We start from the raw sequence: 13,512 nt of genomic DNA, 5'->3' as shown, positions 1-13,512 counted from the left end.
CCTAAATTATCTTTGCAGGCTAAACAACACTGTACCTGTAACATCACTTGAGATATATGATGACGTTCTAATTATTCTAAAGTTTCTTTTCTGTATAAATAAATGTAATTGTTTATCTTTTCGCACTGTTATCGTTCGTTTTTTATTCTTATATATAGACAAGGGTTTAATCACTTTTTTCTTGTATCGTTAATCATTTAAGTGAGATATAAATTTAGCCAACACACCCCGTTGTGTACTTAAAAGTGGGGTATGCCTGTAATGAGCAAAGATCAGCTGCAAGGAACAGGCAATATTGGTGAATAGTCATTTGTTTTCTGCTCGCTTTTTTTTTTTTTTTTTTGGGAAGGTGGGGGGGGGGGGGGGGGTATAAAGCTTGCAAAGTTAAGGTGTCTTTACTTATTCCCCATTGTATCCAAAACTAAACAAAGAAGCATGCAGTGGAGTTCCACTTTGAGCATAGAGGAGTGTGCAGAGAGATCCATTGTATATGCATCATGTAGACACAAACTCATTTGTGAGTAATTTTTTAATAACTAGCCATCTGACTTTTGCGTTTTGAATAATAACTTTTCACAGAAATCAGAACACAAAAAATTGATCATCCCACCAAAAGAAATAAAAAATAAAAAATAAAACAGGCCTAATTTACTCCAGAACGTGGCTGTTTCACAGAGACCCTGCGAACTGTTAATTAAATTTGCCATTAAAAATTAAATGATCTGAATAAGTAGGTGAGAGGCGTCTTTTCTCTTGGAGCTCCATAAATCAAATTGTTTCTTTTTTTTTTTTTTTTATCTATTGCTACCCTAGCAATTTTCATCTTTCATACTGTCTGATTTCTCAGAGGAACCGTGTTTCCGACATCAGAAAAAAAAGGCGAGGGTTGGGGGGGGGGGGGGAAGAATGTAATTAATTTACTTCAACAAATCTAAAAGATCATTTGATATCATTGTGCAGCGAGTACGGCTATTACACTGGGATCCGGATAGAGGGGCCAAGGATTATAAGCCAGTCAGGGCAGCTAGAACCGGTCAGCTTTAGTATTACCCCAGCATTGTGCTCCTACCTTGCTATGGCCTGATTAAGCAGCTCCTATTTTCCATTTTTCCTGTGTTGGGTAAATTAAATAGAAGTCTTTATCTGTCCTGTGTTGGTCTAGATCTTTAAAGCGGAGGTCCACCCTAAAGTGGACCTTCCGCTCATTGGAATCCTCCCTCCCTCCGGCGCCACAATTGGCACTTTTCAGGGGGGAGGGGGGTGCAGGTACCTGTACAGTACAGGTATCTGCACCCACTTCCTGGATAGCTCTCTGCGGAAAGGGGCGTAGATTACGCCCCTTTCCGAAAGTCCCCCGCTGCCTGCTGGGAAACACACAGATCCCAGAGGCAGCGGGTCCATCCTCATTGCGCAGCGCGACTCGCGCATGCGCAGTAGGGAACCGGGAAATGAAGCCGAAAGGCTCCACTTCCTGATTCCCATACCCAAGATGGCGGCGGCAGCACCCGAGAGACGATCGAGAGATCGGCTTCGGGTGCCGACATCGCGGGCGCGCTGGACAGGTAAGTGTCACTATTTTAAAAGTCAGCAGCTGCTGGCTTTTAAAAAAGAAAAAAAAAGAAAAACGCGCACTCCCAGCGGACTCCCGCTTTAACCACTTTCAGCCCTGGAATGATTTACCCCCTTCCTGACCAGAGCACTTTTTGGGATTCGGCACTGCGTCGCCTTAACTGACAATTGTGCGGTTGTGCGACGTTGCACCCAAACAAAATTGATGTCCTTTTTTTCCCACAAATAGAGCTTTCTTTTGGTGTTATTTGATCACCTCTGCGGTTTTTATTTTTTGCGCTATAAACAAAAAAAAAAAAAGAGCGACAATTTTGAAAAAAAAGCATTATTTTTTACTTTTTGCTATAATAAATATACCCCAAAAATATAGAAAAATATATAATTTTTTTTCCCCTCAGTTTAGGCCGATATGTATCCTTAGCCCTTGTACACGTGGTCGGACATTCCGACAACCAAATCCGTTGGATTTTGTCCAACGGGTTTTGTCCGAAACTGTTGCATACACACGGTCGGACAAAGTTGTCGGAAAATCCGATCGTTCAGAACGTGATGACGTTATTTCATTACGACGGGACTACGTTCAGGCTAGTAGCCAATAGCTATGGTGTAGGAATTTGATCTGAGCATGCGTGGCACTTTGTCCGATCGGAATTCTCTACACATGATTGGACAAGGTCCGATCGGATCATGTTGTCGGAAAGTTTTATAGCCAAGCTGGAAAAATTGGTCCGTCGGATATTCCGACAGAAACAGTCCGATGGAGCCCACACACGGTCGGATTATCCGACAACACGGTCCGATCGGACATTTTCCGTCGCAATGTCCGACCGTGTGTACAAGGGCTTATACATATTTTTGGGTAAAAAAAAAAAAAAAAAAAAAAACACTAAGCGTATGTTGATTAGTTTGTGCAATATTTATAGCGTCTACAAAATAGGGGATAGTTTAAAGGCATTTTTATTATTATTTTTTTTTTTTTATTAGTAATAGCGGCGATCTGCGTTTTTTTTATCATGACTGCAACATTATGGCAGACACATCGGACACTTGACACTATTTTGAGACCATTGTCATTTATACAGCGATCAGTGCTATAAAAATGCAGTGATTAGTGTAAATGACACTGGCAGCGAAGGGGTTAACCACTGGGGTGCGATGAGGGGGGGTTTTCTCAGTTTAGGCCAATATGTATTCGTCTACATATTTTTGGTAAAAAAATAAAATAAAATCGAAATAGGCGTATATTGATTGGTTTGCACAATATTTATAGCGTCTACAAAATAGGGGATAGATGAATGGCATTTTTATATCTTTTTTTTTTAGTAATTTTATCGTGACTGCGACATTATGGCGGACACTTTTAACACTATTTTGGGACCATTGTCATTTATGCAGCGATCAGTGCTATAAAAATGCAGTGATTACTGTGTAAATGACACTGGCAGGGAAGGGGTTAACCACTAGGGGCAATGAAGGGGTTAAGTGTGTCCTAGGGAGTGATTCTAACTGTGGGGGGGTGGGGGTGGGCTTCCACTCACATGACAGCGATCACTGTTCCCGATGACGGGGAGCAGTGATCGCTGTCATGTCACAAGGCAGAATGGGGAAATGCCTTGTAGACATCTCACCCATTCTACCTCTCCGTGACACAATCGCTGGCTCCCGGCGGACACAGAGTCCGTGGGACCCACAGTCATAGTCAACTCGGCACGCGCTCTCACAGTGCCGCTTCTTAAAGGGGACATACCTGTGCACCCTTTAGCCCACCTGTGCCATTCTGCCGACGTATATCTTCACACAGTGGTCGGGAAGCTGTTAAAAGTGTTGCTTTTTCTTTATGGAAACAGGACAGTCTCCATGTAACTCTGTCCCAACTCAAACAGACTGGAAAAAGACAGCAAAGGCCCTGTCTTTTCCCCAAAGGATAACACAAGCCAGCAAGAAGGCTTTATAGTCACTTTACCAAAGTTGTAACAATATATTCTGTGGAAACTTACAAATAATGCTGTACTATTCGCAGTAGTCCCCGCCCCTGAGGACCTTTAAAGTATAACTAAAGGCAAAACATTTCTTCTTTTTTAGTTTTGGATAGAGGTGAGGTGGATTAGAAGAACTGTCAGTTTTTATTGCTGTATGTGCCCGTTCAGGAGATTCACCTTCTCTATCCCCTAATTAGTAAATCAAGTCCACCTGGGTGTAATTTAATCTCTGTTTAAATACAGCTGTTCTGTAAAGCTCTCAGAAGTTTGTTAGAGAACCTTAGTGAACAAACAGCATTACAAAGGCCAAGGAACACACCAGACAGGTCAGGGATAAAGTTTTGGAGAAGTTTAAAGCAGGGTTAGGTTATAAAAAAAAAAATATTGCAAGCTTTGAACATCTCATAGAGCACTGTTCAATCCATTATCCGAAAACGGAAAGAGTATGGCACAACTGCAAACCTACCAAGGCATGGCCGTCCACCTAAACTGACCGGCCGGGCAAGGAGAGCATTAATCAGAGAAGCAGCCAAGAGGCCCATGGTAACTCTGGAGGAGCTGCCGAGATCAACAGCTCAGGTGGGAGAATCTGTCCACAGGACAACTATTAGTCGAGTGACACCACACATCTGGTCTTTATAGAAGAGTGGCAATAAGAAAGCCATTGTTGAAAAAAAGCCATAAGAAGTCCAGTTTGCAGTTTGTGAGAAGCCATGTGGGGGACACAGCAAACATGTGGAAGAAGGTGCTCTGGTCAAATGAGACCAAAATCAAACCTTTTGGTCTAAAAGCAAAAACGCTACGTGTGGCGGAAAACTAACACTCCACATCACCCTGAACACACCATCCCCACCGTGAAAAAATGGTGGTGGCAGCATCATGTTGTGGGTATGTTTTTCTTCAGCAGGGACAGCGAAGCTGGTCAGTTGATAAGAAGATGGATGGAGTCTGCAAAAGACTTGAGACTGTCCTGCTGGAAGGTGAACCTCTGCCCCAACGACCCTAAACATACAGCCAGAGCTACAATAGAATGGTTTAGACCAGGGGTCTCCAAACTGCCGCCCAAGGGCCAGATGTGGCCCTTTGCTAGCCTTTATTGGGCCCTTGGGGCACTATTCCTCTTGCTGACACCAAAAGTGGGGCACTATTTCTTCCACCAATAACTATGATTGGATATGATTCCTCCTACTAGTAGGGGCACTATGCCTACTCCTATTGACCACCAACCCCGAGGCCATATTTATTCTCACTGATGCTGGGCCCGGGACATTTTCTGCCCACGCTGGCCCCCATTTGGCCCTCCTAAAGTCTGAAGGACTATAAACTGGCCCTTTGTTTGAAAAGTTTGGAGACTCCTGGTTTAGATCAAAGCATATTCATGGGTTAGAATGTCCCAGTCAAAGTTCAGACCTAAATCCCACTGAGAATCTGTGGCAAGACTTGAAAATTGCTGTTCACAGACGCTCTCCATCCAACCTGACAGAGCTTGAGCTATTTTGCAATGAGGAATGGGCAAAAATGTCCCTCTCTAGATGTGCAAAGCTGGTAGAGAGGTCCCCAAAAAGATTGGCAGCTGTAATGGCAGCAAAAGGCAATTCTACAAAGTATTGACTACAAATGCACTCCACAATTTTCACATAGTTATTTGTAAAAAATATGGAAAACCATTTATCATTTTCCTTTCACTTCACAATTATGTCCCGCTTTGTGTTGCTCCATCACATAAAATCCCAAAAAAATACATTCACGTTGTTGGTTGTAACATGACAAAATATAGAAAATTTCAAGGGGTATGAATACTTTTTCAAGGCACTGTAAAACATCAACGTAACAAAATAAAAGACTAAATTGAATGTCTGCAAAGAAGAAAAAAAAAAAAAAAAGCAGAGGTGACTTCTGGAAACTGGTTTGCATTTAGCAGGGAACTGGGAAGGGTGCTTCAATGTAATCAATTTACAGTGACAGGCACAGGTAAACAGCACTCTAACACGATGACTGAGCATTGGTCTCCTCGCTAGCTGCTGCTGCCGAGGACAGGATAATGCACTGTGTAGCCTTGGGCGGTAAGAGAAAACCTTTTCATTGTGTTGTGTTTCTCCTCTCCACTTATTTTATCTTTCTCTGACAAATACCAGGCCTCACTTTGACGTGATTACCCCAGTTACAGCCACAGCGCCTTGTTCTGCGCTTTTAACTGCTTGGAACCTGCCTGCAAAACTACTTACACACCAATGGAGAAATAAATCATCGCTATGAAAAATACAGGGAAAAGGTATATTTTTAAAAACAGCAGTCAGTATTCGCAGTCTTATGCTTCGTACACACGGTCGGATTTCCCGACGGGGAAATGTTGGATGTGAGCTTGTCGTCGGAAAGTCCGACCCTGTGTATGCTCCATCGAAACATTTGCTGTCGGACTTTCCACCAACAAATGTTTGCTAGCAGGTTCTCAAATTGTCCGCCAACAAAACTTTGTTGTCAGAAAGTCCGATCGTGTGTCCGTCGCACAAAAGTCCACGCATGCTCAGAAGCGGCCGGTCTTGTAAACTAGCGTTCGTAATGGAGAAATTAACATTGGTGACGCGGAAAATTAGGAAATCTCCAAATGCAGCGCACATTCTCTTCTTCTTTAACAGGATAATAATGAAGCTGCTTTGCTGCTGATACTGATGGAGTTATTGCAAACAAAATTTCAAAGGCTTTTTTTTCACGTGATATCAAGGATAATAATAATAGTGCAAAATTAAAAATGCAAAAAGTGCGAATTAACATTCACCAAACTTCTACTAACACGAAATTAGCAGAAGGAGCCGAAAGGGTGGTGCTAAAGAGCTGAAAAACCACATAGAATGTCTAGTACATCACTATGTTCGTAATTGTCGGCTAACATTTGTGTGAACGTGTGTATGCAAGACAAGTTTGAGCCAACAACCTTCGAACAAAATTCCATGGTTTTGTTGTCGGTAAGTCAGATCGTGTGTACGGGGCATTAGGGGTAGAGCATTATGCCCCATACACACGGTTGGACATTCCGACCACAAAATGCATCTGATTTTTTCCGGTGGATTTTGGCTGAAACTTGTGTTGCATACACACGGTCGCACAAAGTTGTTGGAAAATACGATTGTAGGGAACGAGGCGACGTACAAAACGTACGACGGGACTACAAAGAGGCCAGTAGCCAATAGCTTTCGTCTCCAAATTTTTTCTGAGCATGCGTGGCACTTTGTGCCTTGGTATTCTCTAAAAGCCTGATCGGATTTTGCTGTCGGAAAATTTTAGATCCAGCTCTCAAATGAAAAAGTCCGATAGAGCCAACGCATACTGCACACAACGCCCCAACATAATCCGATCTGACTTTTTCCATCGGAATTTCCGACCGTGTGTATGGAACTTAAGAGTTTCAGTGAATCTAGTTTTTTTTTTTTTACACTTACAATTTAGAACTGTTTAAGGTATGATCTGGAGCCTCACGATTTCCGCAATACAACGATGCAGATTTCAGTGCCAGGAACCCAGTGCTGGCAGTTTATGGTATGGGGGCTTTCATTACTCAAAAAAGTTAATACATTAAAAACAAGGGGGAATATCTCCCTGACTTCTAACCAGTCATGAGCATTTGAGCCAACTACTTACCCTGAAGACAAACTAACCCATTTCTTAAAATCAACCCGACTCCAAAAGGCCTAAACTTAAAGTGATATTAAAGTTTCAGTTAAAAAAAACAAATATATATATATATATATATATATATATATATATATATATATAAAATTTTATACTTACTTGCTCTGTGTAATGGTTTTGCACTGAGCAGCCCCGAATCCTTCTCTTCTTGTGTCCCCCAGCGGCACTTCTGGCCCCCTTCCTCCTGCCGAGTGCCCCCACAGCAAGCAGCTGTGAATGCATGAAGGTAAAAAAAAACTTGAGTCTTTAGAACCAATTTAAAGCTGAATTTCAGGAATTCTTCTCCTTTGTAAAAATAAAAGGTACACTATGAGTTAAGTCCAAGGAGGTGCATAACTTCTTCTGGGCATCTCTGTTATTTATATCTGACAGTTTAATTGCACTGATGCTCCAGGTTTAAGCCTCTTCAACTTCTATGCCTGCCCCCTGCTCCTGTCCAATCACATAAGCCTTTGTATTACGTGTACTAATTCACAAAATACAAAGGCTTCTCCGAATGGGCAGCAGAGGGGAGCTGCTCTGTGTGCCTCTCTCACAGCCCGCAGTGTCAGTGTATGCTCCGGCAGAGCCATAATCCTGTCACATATAAATAATAGAGATAAGTTCAAGAAACGTCATGCACCTACTTGGACTTAACTCACAGTGTTCCTGCACTTTTTACAAAGTGGCTGAAATTCTGGAATTCAGCATTAAAGTGAACATGTGGGCAAGCTATGGGCATTCCCGATTTTACATATTCTCAACAAGTCATAAATTAGCTTTAAACCAAGCCCCCACTGACCCCTGTAGCTGCATGCACAGTTAAAGTGGTTGTAAAGGGATTTAAAAAAAAAAAAAAAAAAATAAGCAGCTCGTTTTGCACAGAGTGGCCCCGAACCTGGTCTTCTGGGGTCCCTCGGTGGCTGTCTCGGCTTCCCGGCTTATCTCTCTTCAAAGCACTAAATCCTGTGGCTTTTTCCTGCTCCGTTTTTCTGTTATCAGCATGATAACTTCTGACAAGTTCTCTGTCAACTGTGATAAAACCAGCCTGAATGTTGTGTCAGGGAGGGTGCTATAAATAGATTAGCAGAGAGCTGGTCTATTCACAGCACAGTTTTGAAAGTATCTGCCTATGTGGAGAGGGGGTGTGTGCCTTTCCTCCAATCAGCTGTCTCACAGTGTACGGCAATAATCTACACAGGTGAATCAGGAAGAGAAAATTCGATCAGGACGTGAACTTTCTAAACAGTTTATAAAACTGAAGACAGCAGACTTCCCTTGAAGCAAAGCTTTCCAGTGGCACACTGTCACCGCTGACAGGGCTTCCAACTTCACCAGGTCCTTCTGGGTTAGTGAGCTCCGGCCACTTGAATGGCCGAGCCGCGGCGATGTCACTCCTGCACATGTGGCGGTGGCATCACTGGCTGACAAACAAGCAAATATCTCCTAAACGGTGCACATTTAGGAGATATTCATTTTACCCACAGGTAAGCCTTATTATATGCTTACCTGTAGGTAAAAATCACACAGGGGAGATTACTAGCACTTTAAAAAAATGTTTTAAAAAAGTTTTGTTCTAAGGCTGGACACAAGGTTCCGTAGAAATGTATATAAAAGATGGATCTCAGGGTTCAACTCCCTGATAGACAGCTATAGAGCTGCATGATTAATTGTATATAGAATCATGATTTAGATTCAACCCAAACCCCCACCCTCCTCCCGCGATCTCCAGCATGGATTACCACGATTTTTTCAGGTGTCCCTGGGATGTAGCCTGTACCGGAGGAGAAGCCGTCGGAACCAGCGAAGGCAAATGGCGCTGATACCGGAACAGACATCAGCAACAGGAACTGACATCAGCAGAGCAGAGAGTGTGATGCACCGAGGTGGATGCCTGGGCGTGGGCAGTACCACATTTATTCATCGGACACCATGGACGAGAAACACTGTAGTGACTGCGCAGTGTGGAGTGCGCGCACCAACATTTATCCAATGGATTTTTCCAACACAAATGTGAGCTTATAATATATTATGACTGCTTGCTTGGGTTTGATATCCAGAAAGCCCCTGACATAGAAGGGGGTCATCTCAGTCCTCCCTATGTCACCATGCTGCACCACCCAAAGATGTACATTTTAAAATGGTTAATTAAATAAAGAAAAATCTATCTCAAAGTTAAACTCAACAAGAAAAAAATATATATATATATATATATATAATTTAATAGTATAATATATATAATATAAATTAATTTATTTAATATAATATATTTCTTTCTTATCGAGTTTAACTTTGATATAGATTTTCTCTTTTTTTTTAATTAACCATTTTAAAATGCTGATCTGTGGGTGGTGCATGGTGACATAGGGAGAACTGAGATATATATATATCTCTCATTGCTCCCTATGTCACCATGCACCACCCAGAGATCTACATTTTAAAATGGTTAATTAAAAAAAAGAAAAATCTATATCAAAGTTATCAACAAGAATTTTTTATATATATATATATATATATATATATATATATATATATATATATATATATATATATTGTAATAGTATAATATATATAATATAATTTCATTTAATTTATTTAATATAATACATTTATTTCTTGTTGAGTTTAACTTTGATATAGATTTTTTTTTTAAATTAACCATTATAAATGTAGATCAGAATTTTCTTGAGACATTAATAAGCATAAATTACAGGAAATACCCATTTTATAATATGATACAAAATGCTGTATCGATTTATTATATTCAATGACACCTATGTGTTGATTATATCTGGCTGCAAGATGGTGACTGACAGTGATACTCCAGATGTGGGACTTTCCACTCATAATTGAGTAATTTCAATTAATTAAAATGACTGTTTCTTAAGAAATGCCCCTACTCTACCTGGAAATGGTCTATTTGAGAGAACCCGACTGTTTTTTTAATCTCCTTTCTTTGTTTCACACCTCCAGACCACAGAGGTTTTGATTTCGTTTTTTAAGGTGAGGAAAGGAAGTGACTTTGCTTTGGGTGGCTTTAGCTGCAGCTTAACCGCTTCCACCCCGGAAGAATTTACCCCCTTCCTGACCAGACCACTTTTTGCGATTCGGCACTGCGTCGCTTTAACTGACAATTGCGCGGTCGCGCGACTTGGCTCCCAAACAAATTTTTTTCCCCACAAATAGAGCTTTCTTTTGGTGGTATTTGATCACCCCTGCGGTTTTTATTTTTTGAACTATAAACATATACAACTATAAAAAAATTTAAAAAAACACCTGCAAGACAAAAGTATAGTGAGCTAGTATGCATCACATAATCCCCCCTCCACCAGTCCTGACCTCAACCTGATAGAACACCTTTGGGATGAATTCGAGCGGCAACTGTGAGCCAGGCCTTCTCGTCCACATCAGTGCCTGACCTCACAAATGTGCTTCTGGAAGAATGAGTTGAAACTGTTATAGCTGCAAAGGATGGGAAAACTCAATATTGAACCCTACAGACTAAGGCCCCTCTCACACTGGGGTGGTTTTCAGGCGCTATAGCGCTAAAAATAGTGCCTGTGTAGCGCCTGAAAAAAACGGTCCCTTTCACTCCAGTATGAAAGCCGGAGGGCTTTCACACTGGAGAGGTGCGCTAGCGAGACGGTGAAAAAAGTCCTTGAAATCAATGGGACAGAGCGGATATACCACCGGCAAAGAGCCACTGCTTTGCAGGCGGGTTTAACACTTTTTCGGCCACTAGCAGGGGTTAAAACCACCCCGCTAGTGGCCGCATACCGCCGCTAAAAATAGAGGCGCTTTACCGCCGATGCCTGCACCACCCCAGTGTGAAAGGTGCCTAAGACTGGGATGCCATTAAAGTTCATGTGTGTGTAAAGGCAGGCATCCCAATACTTTTGGTAATATAGTGAAGTGTTTCTCAACTCCAGTCCTCAAGGCGCCCCAACAGGTCATGTTTTCAGGCTTCCCATTATGTTGCACAGGTGATTTGATCAGTTTAACTGCCTTAGTAATTACCACAGCCGTTTCATCTGAGGGAAACCCTGAAAACATGACCTGTTGGGGGCGCCTTATGGCCTGGAGTTGAGAAACACGGATATAGGTTATATGTCTATAGTCATCTTGGTGTGTTTTCTACGGTTTTCATTTCACATGTCAGATGGGTTTTGATAGCTGCCATGTTTTGTGAGAGTTTATCAACTGCACAGAGCCTACAGGCAATACTGGTGAGGAGCTCTTTTGCTTGCTGTACTTTTTTTTTCGGCACATCTTTCACAGTTCAGGATCTCTTATGCCGCGTACACACGATCGGAATTTCAGCCAGCAAAAGACTGATGAGAGCTTTTCATCGGAAAATGTGATCATGTGTATGATCCATTTGAAATTTAGCTGGCCGAATTCCTGCCAGCAAAAATTTGATAGCATGTTCTCAATTCTCCCGATGGAAAAAACGTTCTATCGGTAATTCCGATCGTGTGTATCCAATTACGACACGCAAAAACTCACGCATGCTCAGATTCAACTACGAGATGGAAGCTATTGGCTACTGGGCATTGAACTTCCTTTTTCTAGTCCCGTTGTACGTGTTGTACGTCACCGCGTTCTTGGCGGTCGGAATTTGGTGTGTGCAGAAGAATCCAGAAAATCGACAATAAAAAGAAGCATCCACCGCTCCAGGCAGATCCACCAAGAAACTGGCCACTCCAAACAGATAGGGGTCCCAGGGGCAGGCTGATTGCACTAGCCAGGAAGGAAGGAACCGAAAAAACTCTGGATAGCCGCACTCCGGATCAGGTAAAATAAGTTGTGCCTTTATTATTTCCACTAAAAACCCTTCACATCATACGAGTCACAACAGCAAAGGAAATGTAGAACAGAGAAACTGACGCGTTTCACGCTGAAATTAGCGCTTATAGCTTATAGCTATGAGTAAGCGCTAATTTCAGCGTGAAACGAGTCAGTATTCTCTGTTCTACATTCCCTTTGCTGTTGTGACTCGTATGATGTGAAGGGTTTTTAGTGGAAATAATAAAGGCACAACTTATTTTACCTGATCCAGAGTACGGCTATCCAGAGTTTTTTCGGTTCCTTCATTCGGAATTTGGTGTGACCGTGTGTAGGCAAGACAGTTTGAGCGGAATTCCGTTGGAATTTCCGACGGGAAAACCATCAGAGCTTTTTCCGACGAGAATTCTGATCAGGTGCAGAACACGGCATTAGAACTGGCTTACAAGGCCAGGCTAGACTCCCCTTCTCCTGGGCCAGACTGTACAAACTCCAGCACAGTGATCCCCCCCCTTGCAGGATTCCCAGAGAAAACACGAGTCACCAGTGGGCGATTTTAGGGGTCCATCTTATTCTGAAGTACAATTTTGTGCCAACCGACACTGAATATTTACAGAAGACGCAAAATCTCCTTCCCTTAAAAGGGTTAAGCACAACCCCCGCAGGGTCATAACAATGTCAGCCCCAGCCAATTCCACCTTTAATACACTTCCCGTTCCCTTGGGCTCTCTGCTAAAGCGGGAGCCCACGTAGAATGCCGCTTTGCTCGCTGCTGCTAATTAGGGTGCTTATACTGCTCAATCCAATGTATCACTCGCTTTATGGGAAGGCCGTAAAACGCGCACCATAAACGAGATGCAGAGGAAAGTCAAGGAATGTATTTTACTCCGAGGACACAATTTAAAATAAGATAAAAAGGAGAACTATGGAGGAGAGAGAAGCGAAGACTTAACGGTAATTTGCATAGAAGTGCCGTGTAATTTGATATAATGTACTGTACATCAGACTAGCAGGCACTTAGATGGGCATAGACGGAGCAGAGAACATCTGACATCTGCTGTGTTTTATTTATCCTAATAGAAATGTTTCTCCAGTTCATCACATTAGCAGACATTCTCTCCACTAATGCTTTGAAAGCAAAATGTGCCCGTCGGTCTTCCTGCTCCCGTAGTTTATGGGATGCGAAGGAGATTTGTTGAAGGAGGAATTAGGAAGAGGGGAAGGTAAGTCTGCTCTCCAACCCAAACCCATCTTCCCTGAGCACTTTCTTAAAGTGGAGGACCACCCTAAAATAAAAAATGGCATTAAAATGATTTTAAACATTTTTTAAAAAATATTTAATTTTTTATTTTTTAACTTACCTGAAACCGCTGTTGCTAGGCAGTCTTCCTAATCTGCCTCTTCCTATTCCGCAGCGCTGTTCCTTCACTTCCTTCTCTTTGGCGAGCGGGCCCCTGGGACAAGTGTGTGTCCCAGAAATCAAAGGAGCCATTCACAAAGCGCCGCGCGACCC

The 13,512-nt window shown here is 42.3% G+C and overlaps 1 protein-coding gene across 6 annotated transcripts in view; it reads right to left on the bottom strand.

Moving 5' to 3' along the window:
• The window catches only part of CHCHD6 (coiled-coil-helix-coiled-coil-helix domain containing 6), a 471,528-nt gene that overhangs the window by 254,061 nt on the left and 203,955 nt on the right, over positions 1–13,512 (bottom strand). For 4 of the 6 annotated variants that reach the window (XM_077451735.1, XM_077451736.1, XM_077451740.1 and 1 more), the window contains one exon: positions 7,335–7,445. The exons of the other annotated variants lie outside the window; for them this stretch is intronic. In XM_077451735.1, the coding sequence (XP_077307861.1) occupies positions 7,335–7,445 (111 nt within the window). The remainder of the gene's footprint in view (positions 1–7,334; positions 7,446–13,512) is intronic. 6 annotated transcript variants of the gene reach the window in all.

The sequence above is a fragment of the Lithobates pipiens genome, unplaced genomic scaffold (genome assembly GCF_037356315.1).
Source record: "Lithobates pipiens isolate NorthernLeopardFrog02 unplaced genomic scaffold, aLitPip1_a1.2 Scaffold_23, whole genome shotgun sequence".
Classification (NCBI taxonomy): domain Eukaryota; kingdom Metazoa; phylum Chordata; class Amphibia; order Anura; family Ranidae; genus Lithobates; species Lithobates pipiens.
The sequence above is the reverse complement of the archived record's forward strand: the minus strand, read 5'-3'. Positions and strand labels throughout refer to the sequence as shown.